Source organism: Lithobates pipiens, unplaced genomic scaffold (assembly GCF_037356315.1).
Source record: "Lithobates pipiens isolate NorthernLeopardFrog02 unplaced genomic scaffold, aLitPip1_a1.2 Scaffold_22, whole genome shotgun sequence".
Taxonomy (NCBI): Eukaryota; Metazoa; Chordata; class Amphibia; order Anura; family Ranidae; genus Lithobates; species Lithobates pipiens.
In genome coordinates, this window is record NW_027507784.1 from 109,940,075 (window position 1) to 109,958,882 (window position 18,808).

The 18,808-nt window shown below is 39.7% G+C and overlaps 1 protein-coding gene across 1 annotated transcript in view; it reads right to left on the reverse strand.

The window, feature by feature from the left end:
• Nucleotides 1-5,973: 5,973 nt before the first annotated feature.
• Nucleotides 5,974-18,808, reverse strand: part of PDE11A (phosphodiesterase 11A) — an 899,055-nt gene continuing 886,220 nt past the window's right edge. Inside the window, exon 20 of the mRNA XM_077448090.1 lies at nucleotides 5,974-11,108. Coding sequence (XP_077304216.1) covers nucleotides 10,935-11,108 — 174 coding nt within the window. The 3' untranslated portion in view covers nucleotides 5,974-10,934. The remainder of the gene's footprint in view (nucleotides 11,109-18,808) is intronic.

Here is an 18,808-nt window from a genome sequence, read left to right on the forward strand (position 1 = left end):
ACTCAGCCCTCACTCAGCAGCAGAAAAAAACCTCTTATGGGCCAACAAAACACCAGTCATGTTTCCGTTGTAACAGAATTTGGATTCGAAAATACAAAAATTTCGTATTTCATATACAATTCGGAAGCATAGAAATTTGTATTTCAGATGCTTCCAAATGTATGAATTTTTTGGCTCCAATAAGTTTTCATAAAGGTGAAATGTTGATATCTAGAATCCCATTGCAGTTTGTAAAACATAAGAATGGGTTCAGCTTTCATGAAATGTAATTTATATTAGTGACTTCAGACATGAAACGAGTCAAGTTGCAGTTCTTAGAAAACTGAATGGCCGCAGCCTTAAAAAATTACGAACCTCTCTTAAACTGGGCTCTCTTTTGGTCTATCAAATATATAATTGAAAGGGTTTTATTAACTGTTCAATAAATGTAAAAAAAAAAAACTGTTGATGCTGCCAAAAATTCAGTGAGCTCCTGACTTCCTCCTGCTGTACTGAAATCTCAAGAATTGGAGTCTACAGATCCTATCCCCCAAGTTATGGAGGAGGAAAGGGAGGTTATGTAGCCTATACCAGAAGCAAGCAAGGTATCGGTGCTGCTCCTCCATAAATACAGTAGAGTAAGAGCTCTCATCCTAGGACTGGATGTGTGTTATTGGCAGGATCACCAGGTGAAAATAAAGGGAAAAAAATCTGAATAAGGAACACTAATGCCGTGCACACACGACTGGACTTTCCGGTAGACTAGGTCCGACAGTCTTCCCGATGGACTTTCGGCAGACTTCCGACAGACTTTCCAATTGAATGGACTTGGACACACACAATCACGCCAAAGTTCAACAGATTTGACCGTGATGACATACGACCGGACTAAAATAATTTTCTTCCGTCGGACTAGCATACAGATGAATGGATTTTTCAACTGGATTCAAGTCCGTAGGAAAGATGTTCTAAATGTAAATTCCGTCTGATTTTTCGACAGCAAAAGTCTGATGAAGCCCACACACGATCGAATTGTCCGATGGATTTGTTCCGTCGGACCTTTGCTGTCGAAAAGTCTGGGCGTGTGTACTCGGCATAAGGCAACTACCATGTCAAAGCAATGGCAAGCTGCAAAAAATGTTCTTTGGTTTAGATACTCTTTAAATCAGAGTATTTGAATTATTTCACACTTTTTGTGAAGAATGTTTTCTATACTGGCTCAGGACTTTGGATCCATTCCCATTATAAAGCAGCCTTGCTGCTATACAGACTTATGACACAATTTGTATTTTTGGAACACATCGGAAACAACAAACAACACAGCACACAGTGAGGACCAATTTGCTTTTCACCGTCTCCTGTTTAGGCTTTAGTGTGCCGAAGTCTGTAGTTATATTCCATCTGTCACCATAGCTGTGGCCTGTGGCAACATCCTCTGTATCAACAACATTCATTTTTATCTGCATATTCATACTGACCACATTCCCGTCTCATACGTTAGTAAATCGTCCATCCAAATACACTACTGTTTTTTTGTTTTTTGTTTTTTTTATCTATACATTTAGCATAATGGTAGCCTTAGGTCAGTTATATAATAGCTTTTTTTGTCCTACAGTGTCCCATGAAAGCATTAGATTCTGTTGCTTTCTCTGCCAGTGGAAATTTGTGATACTGCAGAAATCTGGGCATATGGAGTGAGCTGGTACAACCGTTTCTGCTAAATATTTTTTTCTACAATTTCCCTGTGCCGTACTGGCTTAAAAACAAAACATTTTGCAGAGACAGATGGAATGCAGTTAGCTCCCAAACTAAATGAATGAACAAATGTACAAACTCCAGGTTGATCTTGGCTCAGCAAGCTGGATCAGTTGCCTAGCTTTTTACTTAACTGTTAAGGTTCTGCACTCCAAAATAGATTGTATTCATCTGAGAGGTAAAGAATTGTGCTGTTACCATTTCATGTAGTGAGGGTGCTTAATGTTGGGATAAAACGGGCAAACATTTTAGGCTTAAAGCTCTAGTAAACCGCACCTTTAAAAAAAAAAAAAAATCTCTTCAAGACAATGGTAAAATGTGCTAGTATGCATAGAATACTAGCAAGACAATGGCATAATGCGCTAGTATGCATCGCATACCAGCACGTTATGAAATACTTACCTTAGAATGAAACCTTCTAGCGGTGCTCTGTAACCGCCGACGGGGCTTCCATCTTCACCCGGGCTTCCTTCTGGGTTTGGGTGCTCCGGCCGTCTGATTGCCTGTGCCACAATGACGTCACTCCTGTGCATGTGGGTGGGAGTCATGGACCTCGGCAAGGAGCTCTGAAGGGACGACATGGATATCCCTTCAGAGCGCATGCGCCTGTAATGTCACCGGCTGCATGTAGTGTGAATATCAGTGTAAGTTTAGAAGATATTCACGGTACCTACAGGTAAGACTTATTATAGGCTTACCTGTAGGTACAAGTTAAAAAAAAGAGTTTGCTACTACTTTAAAGGGTCAGTCCATATATATATATATATATATATATATATATATATATATATATATATATACATATCATATGAGTAGATAGAACATAGTACATCACAAGAAAATACCAGAAGTTGGGGTATAAAATGCTCACCCGCTGGTATAGGGTCCCAATCCTGTTGGGGAAGCTCCACCCAGAAGCGACAAATACTTGCTGGTGTTGCAAAGAAGAGAAGGGTACTATCCTCCTTGTTAAATTGCTAAACTACTTGGTAATGTCCACCTTACCACCTGCCCTCTGGATCCTGTTCCCTCACAAATGCTACGTTCACCCTCTGGCTCTATGCTACACTCTCTAACTCGCATCTTCAATCTCTCCCTCTCTTCTGGCATCTTCCCCAACTCTCTAAAACATGCACTTGTCAAACCCATACTTAAAAAACCCTCACTGGACCCATCCAATCCTAACAACCTACGCCCCATCTACTTGCTCCCCTTCTTAACCAAACTACTCGAATGTCTGGTCTACAACCGCCTGAGTGTCCACCTCGCTGATAATAGCCTTCTTGATCCCCTTCAGTCTGGATTTCGTCCTCAACACTCCACAGAAACTGCTCTCCTAAAACTAACAAACGATCTACTAACGGCCAAAACCAATCAACATTATTCTGTACTCCTCCTCCTGGACCTCTCTGCTGCCTTTGATACGGTTGACCACCCCCTCCTCCTCAAAAAACTCCACACCTTTGGTCTCCGTGACTGTACTCTACGATGGTTCTCTTCCTACTTATCCAACCACACCTTTAGCGTTTCTTACAACTCTACTTCCTCCTCTCCTCGTCCTTTCTCTGTTGGGGTCCCCCAAGGTTCTGTTCTTGGACCACTCCTATTTTCAATCTATAGATCCCCCCTGGGTCAACTGATAGCCTCCCATGGCTTCCAATACCACCTCTATGCTGATGACACCCAAATCTATTTCTCTACCCCTCAGCTCACTTCCTCTGTCTCCTCACTAATTTACTATCAGATATATCAGTCTGGATGTCACATCACTTCCTCAAACTCAATCTATCCAAAACTGAACTTATAATTTTTCCTCCCCCATATGCCCCTTCCCTTGATCTCACTGTCAAAATCGATGGCACAACCATAAGCCCATCCCCTCACGCCAAGGTTCTAGGTGTAGTCCTGGACTCTGAACTCTCCTTCAAGCAACACATCCAATCACTGTCCAAATCTTGCCGCCTCAACCTCTGCAATATCTCCAAAATACGCCCCTTTCTAACCAATGACACAACAAAGCTCTTAATTCACTCGCTGGTCATCTCCCGCCTCGACTACTGCAACTACCTTCTCATTGGCTTAAGTCTACATAGTCTATCACCTCTTCAATCCATCATGAATGCCGCTGCCAGACTCATCCACCTTACCAATCGCTCTGTGTCTGCTACTCCTCTCTGTCAATCCCTCCACTGGCTTCCGCTCAGCCAAAGAATTAAATTCAAAATACTAACAACTATACACAAAGCCATCCACAACTCTGCCCCAGCTACATCACTAGTTTAGTCTCTAAATACCAACCTACTCGTTCTCTTTGTTCCTCTCAAGACCTCCTGCTCTCTAGCTCCCTCATCACCTCCTCCCATACTCGCCTCCGGGACTTTTCCAAAGCCTCTCCAATTCTATGGAATGCCCTACCCCAATCTGTCCGCCTATCTCCTACTTTATTAGCTTTTAGACGATCACTGAAAACACTTCTATTCAGAGAAGCCTACCCCACCCACACCTAACTGTATTTTCATTTTCTCCATCAGCTCATCCCTCCACAGTTATTACCTTTTGTTTCAACTTGACCCTCCCTTCTAGATTGTAAGCTCTAACGAGCAGGGCCCTCTAGTCCCTCCTGTATTGATTTGTATTGTAAGTGTACTGTCTGCCCTCATATTGTAAAGCGCTGCACAAACTGTTGGCGCTATATAAATCCTGAATAATAATAATAATGTTTTCTGATCGTGTAGCAAACTGACCAACTTTAGGTCACAAGTCAGGGAGACTGTCATACAGCTGAAGGATGTTGATCTAGGGGATGATCCAGCTAGGTACCTCTTACATCACTCTGACCTCTCTAGGAAATGTTATAAAAATTCTCTGCTGATCCACCTATTGAACGCTGCTCGGGCCTGCATACCATTACCCCAGAAACAGGATACTTCCCCATTGCTTTCTCTCCTGTTCAAAGGAATTTGCATTGATCATGCATTTGGGGAAGTGAGATTTCCCCTTTTTCCCTACTCTATTCCCTCCCCCCTTTTCCATTACCCCCTCCCCCTTTTTATTTTTATCCCTCTCTTTATTCATCTTTCTTTTTCTATCTCTTGACGACTTGGTCTTCTCTGTTTGATGTTATTCTGGAAATGTGTGTATATACTAGTTTATTTTATTTGATAAAATTACAGAAGGGATGCATACGCTGTTTAGTTTGCCATTGAGGCTTTGACAATGACGAGCGATTATAGGCAGGATGGTTACCAATTTAGTCTATTTTGCTTTATTGTCTTTGAAATGGCTTATGTTGAACTCTTTATACCTGAATGTTAAAAAAAAAAAGTCAGCTGTTTACCTCCCTGACCCTGTAATGCCCCTACACATGGTCAGACTTTCAAACGGAAAACGTGCGATCGGATCATGTTGTTGGAAAATCCGATCGTGTGTGGGCTCCATCGGACTTTTTCCGTCAGAATTTCCAACACACAAAGTTTGAGAGCTGGATCTAAAATTTTCTGACAACAAAATCCCATCGTTTAAATTCCGATCATGTGTAGACAATTCCGATGGACAAATTACCACGCATGCTCAGAATAAATGACAAGACGAAAGCTCTTGGCTACTGGCCCATTTATAGTCCCGTCGTACGTATTGTAAGTCACCGCGTTTGGAACGATCAAATTTTCCGACAACTTTGTGCGACCGTGTGTATGCATCAGCCCAGTCTGTACAAATTCCGACATGCAAAATTCCTACGCATGCTCGGAAACAATTTGACGCATGCTCCGTAGCATTGAACTTAAGTTTCTTGGCTCGTCGTAGTGTTGTACGTCACCATGTTCTTGAAGGCCGAAAGTTCAGAGAACTTTTGTGTGACGATGTGTATGCAAGCCAAGCTTGAGCGGGAATTTTGCTTGTGTGTACGGGGCATTAGTGTGCTTTGAGACCAGTGAATGCAGGCAATGGAGTTGTCAAATATGTCATGCACTACCATGGTTACAAGGGCACTGGAGAGATATGAAAGTATTAGATGCTTAAATGTGACAAAAAGGGCTAGGGTAGACTGGTATTTTCCTTTTTTTTTTTTTAGAATAATTTTAATTGGATTCTTTAGGCTAACATCAGAAAAACAGTATGAAATAATAACATTGAGACATTTTGTTTCCACCTTACAGTGGAAACAAACTTCATACCTGTGCAGCGCGTTTGCGTTTTAATCTGGAACTTCAATACAGACTGACAGTGCATACAAACAAGAACAAAACAAAATACAGTAATTTTTTATTTCTATGAGAAAAGTAACAAATAAAAACAGAGCCATAAATGCCATTACCCAAAAACATGCTATTTAAAAACAAGACGGAGTTTAACAAATTACAACTTAACAGGCATGGTGTTGTATAACCTACAAAAAAAGGGGAAAAAAAAGGATACAAATATTGTGGCACAACACTATCCATAGATTTGAGTATACCTAATGGAAAGTGAGGCATGGGATAGAAAGTGCATCTTATTTAGAGAGATGTGCTGTGTAGATGTATATGTAGAGTAGGAATACACACACCTGAATAATCATAATCAAATTGTACAACAATATAACTACGGAACTAGAAGTTGCAATGTCCGACATGCAAATTAGAACGTACATTCAAAATAGAAGGGTCATAAACCAAATAAACCTTCAGAGAAAAAAACGTTTCAAGCTGCATTCACATGTTCAGAGTAGTAAATCAGAGTGTAACACTGGCGTTGGCTTTGATCCTGGAGTTGCCAAAGAAGCACGGCCTTTAATAATAGTGCAAAGAGCCATGATGTGCCACTGCTCATGGCAGCCAACCACATTTTCTCCTACAGCAGTTTATTGTAGCTAGACCAATGAAACACAAATCCTGGTGCTTCCTTATGGAATGCTCTTTGTCTGTCTAAAGACCAAAGTGTTTTGGGCAGCCAGGAATTACTCTAATGCCCGTTCCTTTTTTCCTTGGGTGAATGGCAAAATGACAGCCAAAAAATGTATTACCAACGAAACCAAAAGATTTGCAGCTCTGTGGTTACCTAAAGTATGTATACCATTGACAGGAGCTATATTGTGTAATCAGGCAAGATTGAAGGGATTGCAGCCTATTCATCTGTTACCTATCAATAACCACACACAGGACCTTTGGTTCTTTTTAAATGGACAGGCCTCATCTGCCATATGGCTGTTACAACATACAAAAATGGCTGCATGGATCACATGAAGATGGTAGGATTCTATTAGAGGGATCTAGGCGAAAAGCAAAGGGTGAAGAATAAATTCGAAGTGTCCCAAACTACAACACTAGTGCTCGTGATATAAACTACTAGTAGGCACTGCTGGTTGCAGTCTTTTGTAACTACTAAAAGTGTCTTTGTTAAGAATACTTGAATACAAGTCTGTATAAAAATAATTCATTCAGGCCATAAGCAGGGACAGATTTCTAAATGGTACAAAATGGCAAATGTAAGTTTCCTTCTTATATAGTGCACCTGAGCTGAGAGTAAAACATAACAAGCACTTCTAAAGTTACTATGGATTCTTCACTTTTTAACCATAGTACTGTGAGTGCAATTTAATGGGAAAGGGTTAGCTAATGTACTGGGCACACTATCACAAGGCATAATCATATATTCATAAAGATATTCTTTTGTACTCCCTCTATAATACTTCAGTGATTTTTATAGTTTTCACAAGGTACTTTATTTTGTCACGTATCTATCTGTGAATATTATTAACAATTCTGAAATTAAACTGCAATCACTGGTCTTTTAAGTTACATTTATAATATACAAACCGATAGAGATAAAGCAAAGTAGACCACAAGAACAATCAGTGTTGTGCAGAAAAACAGGTTATGGAACAAAGCTTATCACGGTAAATCTTTGAAATAAAAATCTGCTTTTGAAATAATTAGTTATTGGAAACATGAATATTGGCTTTCTGTGTCAAACATTTAGATCAGCTGTGTGCATATAGTAGTTGCCATATGTAGATATATTTCTTGTAACACCAAGTGGAAGTAACAGTTTGTGTGGAAGATGACAGAAAACAGAAGACTGTATCATACAATTTCTTAATGCTATAAGGAATTAACAGTGTGCAGCGTATCAAAATATGTACATAATATGTACAGTTGCAATCTAGAGACCAAATGAACATGTCACACAACAAAGAAAAAAAGATAGTTAAAATAATGGTTAGTAACAACCTCAATTAAATTACTTAAAGTATGTATAAAGGGGGCAACAGGATTTTTCTTGGTACTGTCAAAGACATTACGTCAAGATTAAAAATAAATAGTCTTTATTCCATATTTCAAATATAGCAAAACACAAAATGTTTAAAAACTCATCAATAAAAATTCCCACTTGGTTGGCTAAACTGCAACTCTAGTAATTGTCCATACACATAAACATGATGTATACGCATATAGGATACATAGTTAGCCAGTATTCAACATTTTTTGCGGGTTACCTGCTTCTTCAGGAATTCAGTGGGGAAATACAATTCTGTAACAAAAACATAATAAGAATAACAAATAATTGTTCAATAAATATATGTATTCCTCCCAAGAGGGAATTTTAATTGATGAGATTTTAAAAAATGTTTGTTTTGTTCTATGTGAAATATGTAATAAAGACTTTTTAATTGTAATCTTGTTGTAATGTCTTTGACGGTACCAAGAAAAATCCTGTTACCCCCTTTATACATACTTTATCCAATAATTTACTGTTTAGGACAATACTTTGTTAGATGTTTTCAATATAGGAGCATTTATATTCTATAACCTCAATTAAATAATGAAAGACTCTTTAGGGGGGTTTGAGTAGGAATTTCTGAACATTTTCTATATACAGTCATGGAGAACTCAGTAAAGGGTGATGGTACCATAATTCTGGTGTCACTGTTCCCCCAGTTCACCAGGCATATCAATCACAGCTGAGTCCAGGCTATCTCAGCCAATCCGATGGTAGGGGTGTAGATTTCCCCTCTGAAATTATATTGAGCAGTAAAGACTAATTAATAGCTAAAATGCTACCTCACTTTACTGCTACCTGGTAGTGTATAATTTTAATGTCTCACTCCTTCACTAGGGAATTCCCTATATTCCTATGAATTATTCGCTAGAGGAAAAAAACAAACAGATAGGCAGTATCATTTATCTTCTTGCTGATATTAAACAGGAACATGGATTGTGGACTTGAAAACAAAAGCTTGGCTTTCATAGCTATTCCAGGGGTTGGGGATATCTTAAGCTGGCCATACACTGATCCCTCCCTGCTGTGTTATTGTATTCTGACAACAGGTCTCCGCTGTCAGAATACACTGATAAGTGCTGAAACCAGAAACCGTAGAGCTGATCGAACAAACATATTCCAACAAACCCATTCGTGCGAAGTTTATTATTAAAGCGACTTCTCACGAATGGGAATGGCCATAGATGGATCGATATTCGTCCAGTCCCTGCTGAGCCAACCAAATTTTTATCCCTTTGTGGCCAGCTTTAGAGAGTTGTGTTTCTCCTCCAGTAAGGGACTGGACTATGCACCCACTTTACCAAAGAAAACAATGAGCTATGGGCAGAGTTCTCCATTAAGGACCAAACAGGGTGATTCTGGAGTGCTGAGCAGGTGAATTTTAAACCAGGTGCCCCTTCCCATATACAAAACATGTGGCAGATATTCTGCTGCTGGCTATGAAGGATAAAAATGACTATACCATTGGGTATGGCTTTTTCAAGTGAAACTATTTTTCAGTTAGTTGTGAACTGTCCCACAGGAACCTAGATCTGTTCTTGGTTGTGTCAAGTGCTCTTGTGCTGTTTGCACCCTTGGTCTATTTTGTAACCCTATTGTACTTTACACCATAATACAGCTTCTTTGGGGATTCATGTCTGTGCAAGGCAGCAGTTTAAACTACCAAAATTATTATTACCTTTAGTAGTAAAATATTTATAAAAATAACTTTAGGTCGCATCTTAACATTACAAGGAAGATTAACATAATTGTGCTTTACTGTTGAATGAAAGTGATGTGATTTGCATATCTGCAATGGATCACCTGCTTGTGCTAGCAGCAGTCACCTCTGGATGTAGCTATTAAAATGATCAATGCCTTAAGAAAGGAAGATGACCCATAGGTTATACACTGTAGATCTAAGTACATTTGACCGTGTTGACCTGTCATGCTTACGGTTTGGTGTGTTCACCAATCATTCATCAATGTGATGCCTGACCTACTATTGACAGGGCAATATTAATTCTGAAGCACAAAATGTACAAGAAGAAAAAAACAGCTAATGAGAGGAGGTAGTCAAAGTTTTAGCATGAAGTACTCTGACCCATTATCATTGATTTTTACCTGACGAATAACAGTCGCATGTCAGTGTGGTCTTCTATAGAACAGATTCAAAACACAAGTAGACAATTAAACCATATAATACACTGGGTTCAAATTAATGGGTGTGAATTTGCAGAAAAAAAAACCCCATAAAATAAAAAACATAAAAAAAAAAAAAACACAACAACCCAAAACACAAATGGTGCAACAATTTAAACAGCAACAAAAAATGTAGTCAATCTATTCAAAATAATATATAATTTCTCTGCATAGTTTGTTTTTCTTTCTTTGGGCAATCTGGAAATAAGCTGCCATTGGAGATTTCCATTCATTTACAAGGTGGAAAAAATAAAAATGCAGTGAATGTACATTAAGCATGTAAAATATTGGTAGTGCGAAAACGATCACATCAGGCAGGCACAATTTCCTTTGTGTATGTACATGAGAAAATGCAAACACTAATAAAAAATATGCCTTATTTATTTTCTTAGCATTAGTTTAGTAATGGACGTTTATACTGTGCATTGTAGTCACTGTGCTGCATGGGTTAAGCATATGTTTTAGTTCAGTGTTTTATCCACTGTGCAGCAACAGTAAAGAGTTTGCAAAGCTTAAATGAGTGCCGTGTTTCCTCTTGTATAGGAAGCCTTCCTCCTGGCTCCTCCTCAGAACTTCCTGGACACCAAATTTTCACCTCTCTTTAGCGTCAGTCTTCTGAGCTTCCAGGCAAAAGCCAAGCCATGACCATTATCACCTCACCAATAAAAGCATGGCTGCGGTAACTTAATTAAACAGCTAAGCTTAAGACAGCCTTTTTTTTTTAAATAACTTTCACTCGTGGCGGCGGTTCACTTGCAAGCTTAAGTCTTCAGCAGACACTCTACAAGTGGTTGGGGTGAGGAAGCTGGTGTGGGAAAAGAGGCATTGCTGTCTTGGGATGGCAGTCTTTTTTGGTGCAGCTCTTCCCATTTGGCACGGTTTACGGTCACCGAGTCCAGCATTGGCTTAAGTTTCCCATTAACTTTCACTAGAGACTGCAAAATAAAAGAGATAAGGGTCAACAAAATTGACAGGCTGTTCTGTTAATATCATGTGGCATTGCTTTGCTTTACAGCAGTATATTGCTCGTTTGAGTCTTGAAGAAGAGCTCCAGGCTCCTGCAGAAAAAAATTAAAGTCAGCAGCTACAAATACTGTAGCTACTGATGTTTAATATTAGGACACTTACCTGTCCAGGAATCCAGCAGTGTCTTCACCCGAGCCAATTTTTCAATCGACTATTGGATGCTGCCACAGCCATTCCCACTAAGGCAAATTGGCAGTGAAGTACTTTGGCTTCACAGCCGGTTCTCTACTGCGCATGTGCGAATTGCGCTGCGCTCTGTGAATGGGCTGGCTGCGGTAGAAGGAGGAGGGGCCGAACAATCTCAGCCGGAATTGGTAGTGGGTACCTGTCAAAACCAGGTATTCGCTCCCCCCTCTTCCCCCAAAGGTGCCAAATGTGACAGTGGAAAGGGGGGGAGGAGGCAGATAAATGGAGCTTCCCCTTTTGGGGGGAGCTCCACTTTAAGCTAGCCATACATTATACAATTTTGGTTTTAATTCAATTCCCTTTCGATCTACCTTCAACTATGTGGTGCAAGGGCCTGCCTGATTGCATACAAACTGAACGTGCTTAGTTTGACCTCATATTATATCGTTTTGGTAAATCTAAAGGAAAATTGTACAAGAATTCTGTATAATGTATGACCAGCCTAACAGTCTGCCAACAAACATGCAGACAATGCTGGGCTTTCTCTGGGTTTGCTTCACAAACAAGTGTAATGGATGGACCAAGTAGGCTTAATTAACAATGTCATTTTAATGTTGTTCTTCAATTTATCTAATTAAAATGTACCCCCAAATATGTAGCATTGGCGTGGAATGGTCACACATTTGCATTTACCTGTCTAAAGCCTCATTTACTCATAAATCATTAGTTAATCTCACAAAGGGTATTTTTTCACCGCTTCAAATTGTAAATATTACCATACTCAAAAGATACACCGTAGGAGCTCCCCAAACTAAAGCTAGTGCTATTTTCAGCTGAGTCATGCAGTAATGCTGTCAGTAATTAAAAAAAATTTTTTCAGAAAAGAACAAATCATTTATTTGTAAAATAGGAATTAAATTAATTTATTTGAAAAAAGTATATAGGTTTGTGAACATAAAAATAAAATAACATGTTTCAATAAACCTTATACTAAAGATGTAGCACTTCAATACATTGTGATAAGGACAACATGATAACTGGCCCAGCAAATTACTTTTAACAACTAGGTAAAAACTGCATATACTAGGGCCTATTCTAGTCTTGGCTCTTTCATATAAATACGATTTCTCTGTAACATACCCTTTATATTTTTTTGTTAGATTCCCTGAAATCTTAAATCCACAATTGATTATTTTTTTTTTATATAAAAGTAGGTACAGATACAAAAGTGAGTGATAAAATATTCAAAAAGCACAGAAAAAATGTACCCATTTATTTTCCCAGATGGAATTTTTATTGTTCATTCAATAACATATTACAGCCTAATTAATGGTGGAGTAATGACTTGATAAATTGTCATTAAATACCAGCGCAGCGTAAAGCTCATGTTCGCCAAAATCACTAAAATGTTGGGCTGTACAGATGCTACAAGTGTACACGTAGCTGTTTAAGACAGAATGACAAGCACCATTTACACTGACAAGCTGCAGCTATATTTAGCTTGAGTTAGACTAATCTGTTGGTAAAGAAGGACATATGAACCTACGTACACAAGAACGCAGGCCATTAGTCAGGAGACATAAATAGGATTCTTTAATAGCCAATACACAGCAAAAGCAATGTTGGTCAATAGCCAATGGCAACCAGACAGGGTTCATCTTTCAGTGGCACAAAATAGGTAAATATTTTGCAAGTAATGAGAGCAGATAGGTTGCTGATAAGTTATTTAACCCTTTCATGACTAAGCCTATTTTTGGAATTTGGTGTTTACAAGTTAAAATCCATATTTTTTGCTAGAAAATTACTTGGAACCCCCAAACATTATATATATTTTTTTAGCAGAGGCTCTAGAGAATAAAACGGCGATTGTTGCAATATTTTATGTCACACGGTATTTGCGCAGTGGTGTTTTAAACGCAACTTTTTGGGAAAAGGGACACTTTCATGAATAAAAAAAAAACAAAACAGTAAAATTAGCCCAATTTTTTTGCGAAATGTGAAAGATAATGTTACGCCGAGTAAATAGATACCAAACATGTCACACTTTATAATTGCGCGCACTTGTAGATTGACGACAAAGTACGGTACCTAAAAATCTCAATAGGCGACGCTTTAAACATTTTTTACGGTTACCAGGTTAGCGTTACAGAGGAGGTCTACTGCTAGAATTATTGCTCTCGCTCTGACGATCGCGGCGATACCTCACATGTGTGACTTGAACACCGTTTACGTACGCGGGCGCGACTTCCGCATGCGTTTTCTTTGCTTCGCGAGCTCGCGGGGACGGCGGGCGCTTTGAAAATTTTTTTTTTATTTTTTTATTTATTTTTAAATGACTAAATTGTTTAAAAAAAAAATAAAAAAATTTGATCACTTTTATTGCTGTCACAAGGAATGTAAACATCCCTTGTGACAGTAATAGGTGGTGACAGGTACTCTTTATGGAGGGATCGGGGGTCTAAAAGACCCCCCACCCCTCCTTTACACTTCAGTGTATTCAGATCGCCGAAAACGGCGATTCTGAATACCGGATATTTTTTTAAAACCGGCGCCATTGGCAGCCGAGTAAACGGGAAGTGACGTCATGTCGTCGCTTCCGTGTTTACGATGAGGAGACTGGAACGAAGCCGATTACGGCTTCGTTCCAGTTCCTCCCCAGCAGCCAGAGCCGACGGATCTTTAATCGGTGCTCCCGATCGAGCGGGAGCACTGGTAACAGCGGCGAGAGGCGGCGGGAGGGGGGGGCGTCCCCTCCCGCTCCTCCGGCATAACAGCCGAGCGGCTTTTAGCCGCATCGGTTGTTATGCCTGGATAGCCAATCGCCTGCTGTAAAAATCGGTACCGGGATGATGCCTGCAGGTGCGGGCATCATCCCGGTATAACCCCCGGAAGCCGAGTACGCAGATGTGCGTACGCTCGACGGGAAAGGGTTAACATCCCTGGCGGTATGATTATGTCAGATTCTTGATGCAGAAAGCGGTAGAATTATTTTTCATGGAAAATTGGCATTTTATATTGTAGGCCTGTAATTCTTAGGAATAACTCACTTAAATCTGTCCAAACAAGAGTCTAGTAGACATCCCGGGTATGATAAAGTTTGAAACACAAAATCATAAATTATGATATAATAAATAACTATAAATAATTATAACAAATAATAATATAATAATAATAAAAATTATTCAATAATGTAATCAAAAACACTGAAATTTGCTCAGTTGCAGAATTGTCACTGTCATTACTTTCAGTGTTTAATGATAGATTCACTTTCGCTCAATTCTGCAAGTGATTCTAATTTATTATCGCTGTTTTCTAGCTGGTCTAAAACCACTTTTGATGTAAAGGGACACTTTTTGGTTGCTATGGACAATCTCCAGTTTCCAGGCAGAAAGAACAGTATATTTAATATAAAACTGCATGCAGGGCACTGGACAAAGCATTAGGGACAAAAGGGATGTGAAATAATTTGATACAGTAACGTAATCTGTAAGATAACAGTATACTGTATATGTAATGTGTTTTTCACTTTTTGAATTTGGTGCCGTTCTCTGTCCCTGTGCGTCGTAACGCTCACAGGGAATGGAGGTCGGCACTGTGATAGATCCGGCGGAGGACACAGCTCGCACACAGAGTGGGGAGACATCCCAGGATCCTAGGGACAAGGTAAGTAACTTTGACTGGATCCTGCAATGCAATCCAGAGTGTGGCTCGGGGTTACCGCTTTTGGTACTGAAAATCCACCCCGAGCCACACTTGGAAATACCACTAAGGAGGTTAATAAGCACCCATTTAGAAGTAGTGAATAGACTTTTTCAATTAAGAAATGTTAGGTATAGGCACTCATTTCATAAAGGCCAACTCTGGGTTCCCCCCATAAGGCCTCATATTGAAGCATCATCAAGTGAATTTTTCCATTTTATTTCTCATAATTTTTCCATAAGTTCTTCCTTTTCCTCTTTAGATATTTACCTGAAGATAGCTAGAAAGTTTGACTACTCCAGAAAGAGTAATTTCCCTAGTACAGCCCCCTCTGTCCTTGCATGTCGTAGCCCTCGCCTCTTCTGGGAGTGTCTAATCACTGTCTGTGCTGGCCCAGCTTTTCCGCCTCCTAGAGTGACAGTCTGCTGGGGCTGTTGACATCACATCCAAGATGTCAGCAGTCTCAGGACTTTGGGAGGTGTACACAAGGAAGGCATATATTATATATGTATGTATTATGAAAATTATTTTGTGGAAATGAATTGTCTGGGGACAGGATCTTTTTTTACCTGCCATTATTTTCCTCAACCCCCTGAAACGTACCTGAATTTTTGTTTCATAAACTCCTCCAGCCCTTATTCTTGATGCATGAAACATGACATCATCAAAGCCTTGAGTACACAAGAGGCAGTATTTCTTGCCACAGCCCTGCTGTTGGCTTTTTTCAGTCAGCGCAGCCAGTCTTACTTAAAGCAGCATTGAATCCAAAAACAAAAATGTTATATATTACAGCTTACCAATTCTTAAATGTGGTGGCTGCATTCGTTTTTTTTTTCAAGGTTTTTTCCTTTATTTTCACTCTAGGTAGAGGGACAGTGTGGGCACTAAGAGGGTAGTGTTAAGCACAAAAATAGATTTGGATGGAGCAGACAAACACATTAGAGCCGAACTTTAAGAAGTTGCAGCAACAGTTTTTTATGTAAAGGTTTTATATAAATGAATAAAAGCAGACTATTGCAAGCATCCATCTCAGTGTTAAATAGTTTGTCTCAACCTTTCCAACTTTTGCTGGACAGCTTGGTCTATTAAAGTAGGCTTTGATTGGTAAGCTGCAATTTTTGTTTTTGGGTATGCCGCTTTAAAGCTATATATAAAGAATATCAGCTTGTAGGCAAGTGCCTACTAGAGAGATTTATTTTTAAAGGTTAAGACTAGACAACCTAGGCTAGAAGAGGGTTTTTAGAGGTTGGCTGTGGGTTGGGCCATGCCTTCCTTTCCGGTTCACATATAAATAGGGGGAAGGCCGGGCTCAAGGGCTTTGGCTGAAATTGGACCACATAGGAAGCCGGAGTGTTCGTATCACCTGGAAGGATGTAGCCTGTGCAACCTTCATCTTCTAACGTGGGGACTCACCAGAAATAGACGCTACCAATTATAAACTCACGCCTGTACAGGTATGCCTGGACAGCCACAGCGTAATTAGTCAGGAGGACTGAGTTACACTTTATACTGTAATGTTCCCAAGCATCTAAGTAAAGTTATTGCAAGCCTGCAAAAGGGTGCATGGTGGTACATGGCATATGAAGGAACAGGACCTGTAAAACACACACACGGGGTACAGAAGCAACGCCACGGCAAAGGATTAACTCAGCAGAAGAGTCGCAGCAGGAGAGCAGTTGCTATGGCTAACCATGAACTATTGGGAATACATAGCAGCCAGTCAATAAGCGTGGTACCTGGTGTAGGTAACAAAGGAGTCTGTGTTTTGGCTCCCTCCCTAGTGGTCTGTTCCCCAAAAGCAATTGGGACTGAACCCACAGTATGGAGACCCCATATACTTAGCCGCACGGCATAGGTGAGAAAAGGAGTTAATTATGTGCATGCAGGAGGTCCACGCTAGTGCTCGGCGGGACCCCATTCTGTCACTGGCAGTGAGGTGGCAGAGATAAGCTGGACTGCTGAAGAGGGCATAAGCTTTGCGGTGTCCCTACTAAATGTAATGTTTATAGAGAAATGTGTATAGTGACATGGGACTAGATACATCACAGAGGAACTCTGTATGTTACATCACTGCACACGGTGTGCGGCTCATCTATAACCTGGAATACCAGCATAGAGTTGACTTTCACATAGTCCTGGGCATTGGTGAACGTGTACATGCAGAGATACCCCAGTGCACGTGCAGGTTGAGTGGCCCCGTCCACAAGTTGGGACAGCAGGAATGTAATATGAAAGATGACAAAGTACTATTTAAAGCCACTCCTGTCACTAGAATATAAGTGACAAAAAGGTCTTCTTCAAAAAACATAGTTAATGCTCATCTCTACCTTGACCCACACTGTATTTAGATATATAGTATGCCACCTAAATAAACTTCTAAATCCAACACTTCTGGGTGTGGGACCAGGAATCTGACTCTTTGGGAAATGTTGGATTCTAAAGATTCTTCAGGCAGCAAACCTCTTCAATACAGCGGAGACTGGCAGCAAAGGAGAGATGAGTATTAACTATCTTATTTGCAAGGTGAATTTTTTGGGGTATTCTTGATTTAGTGACTATAAATAGTATAAATAATATAAATACCCATATGTGTTAAACAAATCTTTTATACTTTCTTTGAGTTATGGTGGTCTGTTTTATTAACCTTGCTTTCAAGATTAATGTTTTCAGCATGTAAACCTAAAAATAATTCCATACAATTCTGATTGAGAGCTTTCATTTTGCAATACTTTTTAACTCCAATGAAAAAGGGTAAATAACCTGCTAATCGGCTTAAAGGGTTTTTTAAATCCACATACACAAACTAAAATGACCCCTCTTTTTTGTACCTGAAATCTAATTAAAAACTCATTTGATTACTACCTCTCTAACTCTGCTGCACTTATTAAATTTCGGTAATCAATTTTCTTTTATGAAGCTTCTGGGAAATTATCTGAAAAGCAACACATTTTCCTCTTCCTTGGCATGTTCTTGATCATTTCGTGAATTACGTTTCTAGCACCTGCCTGGGATCTCAATTAATCCTAGAGTTTACTTCTAAAGCCATTTAAGTTTATTTGAGTTTGGTCCAATCACCTTTCTCCAATACCTCATCCTGAGCCCTTGGTTTTACATTCAATTTTGCTATTTGTTGAGTGGCACACACATTGATGTACCATTTGTCTTTTTAATGGCATGCCTTATGTACTGTCATTGGATTGTGAGATTTTTACAGTACAAGGCGTCACATGATCCATTAGTAAAATCACAGCTTTATATATTTAAACATGACTTCAGAAGCCTGTCTTTGCTATTATCTGAATTTAGGCTGGTGATCTGATACAAGTTTTGCAGAAAATGAAAAAGAAAAAAGATACACCAATGTTTTGACATAGAATGTTTTAGAGGCATTCATGTATTATACTGTTAAGTAAATACAACCAGTATACATTTCACATGCTCCTTAAAGCGGAGGTCCACCCTAAAAAAATAAAAAAATTAAAAAAATTAATGCTCGTAAAAATCTGAAAAAAATGGCTGTTGCTAGGCAGATCGTCCTAATCTACCACTTCTTCCTCCGCGGTGATCTTCATTTTTCTCCTCCTCGCGTTGTCTCCTGGGGAATGGGGCGTGCTGTGTTCTGGGAACTGTGTGTGTCCCAAAACACAGTCGTCCATTCGCAAAGTGCCGCGTGACTCGTGCATGTGCAGTAGGAATCAGGACTTGAAGCCACAAGGCTGCCTGTTTCCCTTAGTTGTAATGGCAGCGCCGGGACCCGATTCGATGGACTCGGGCGGCCGACAAC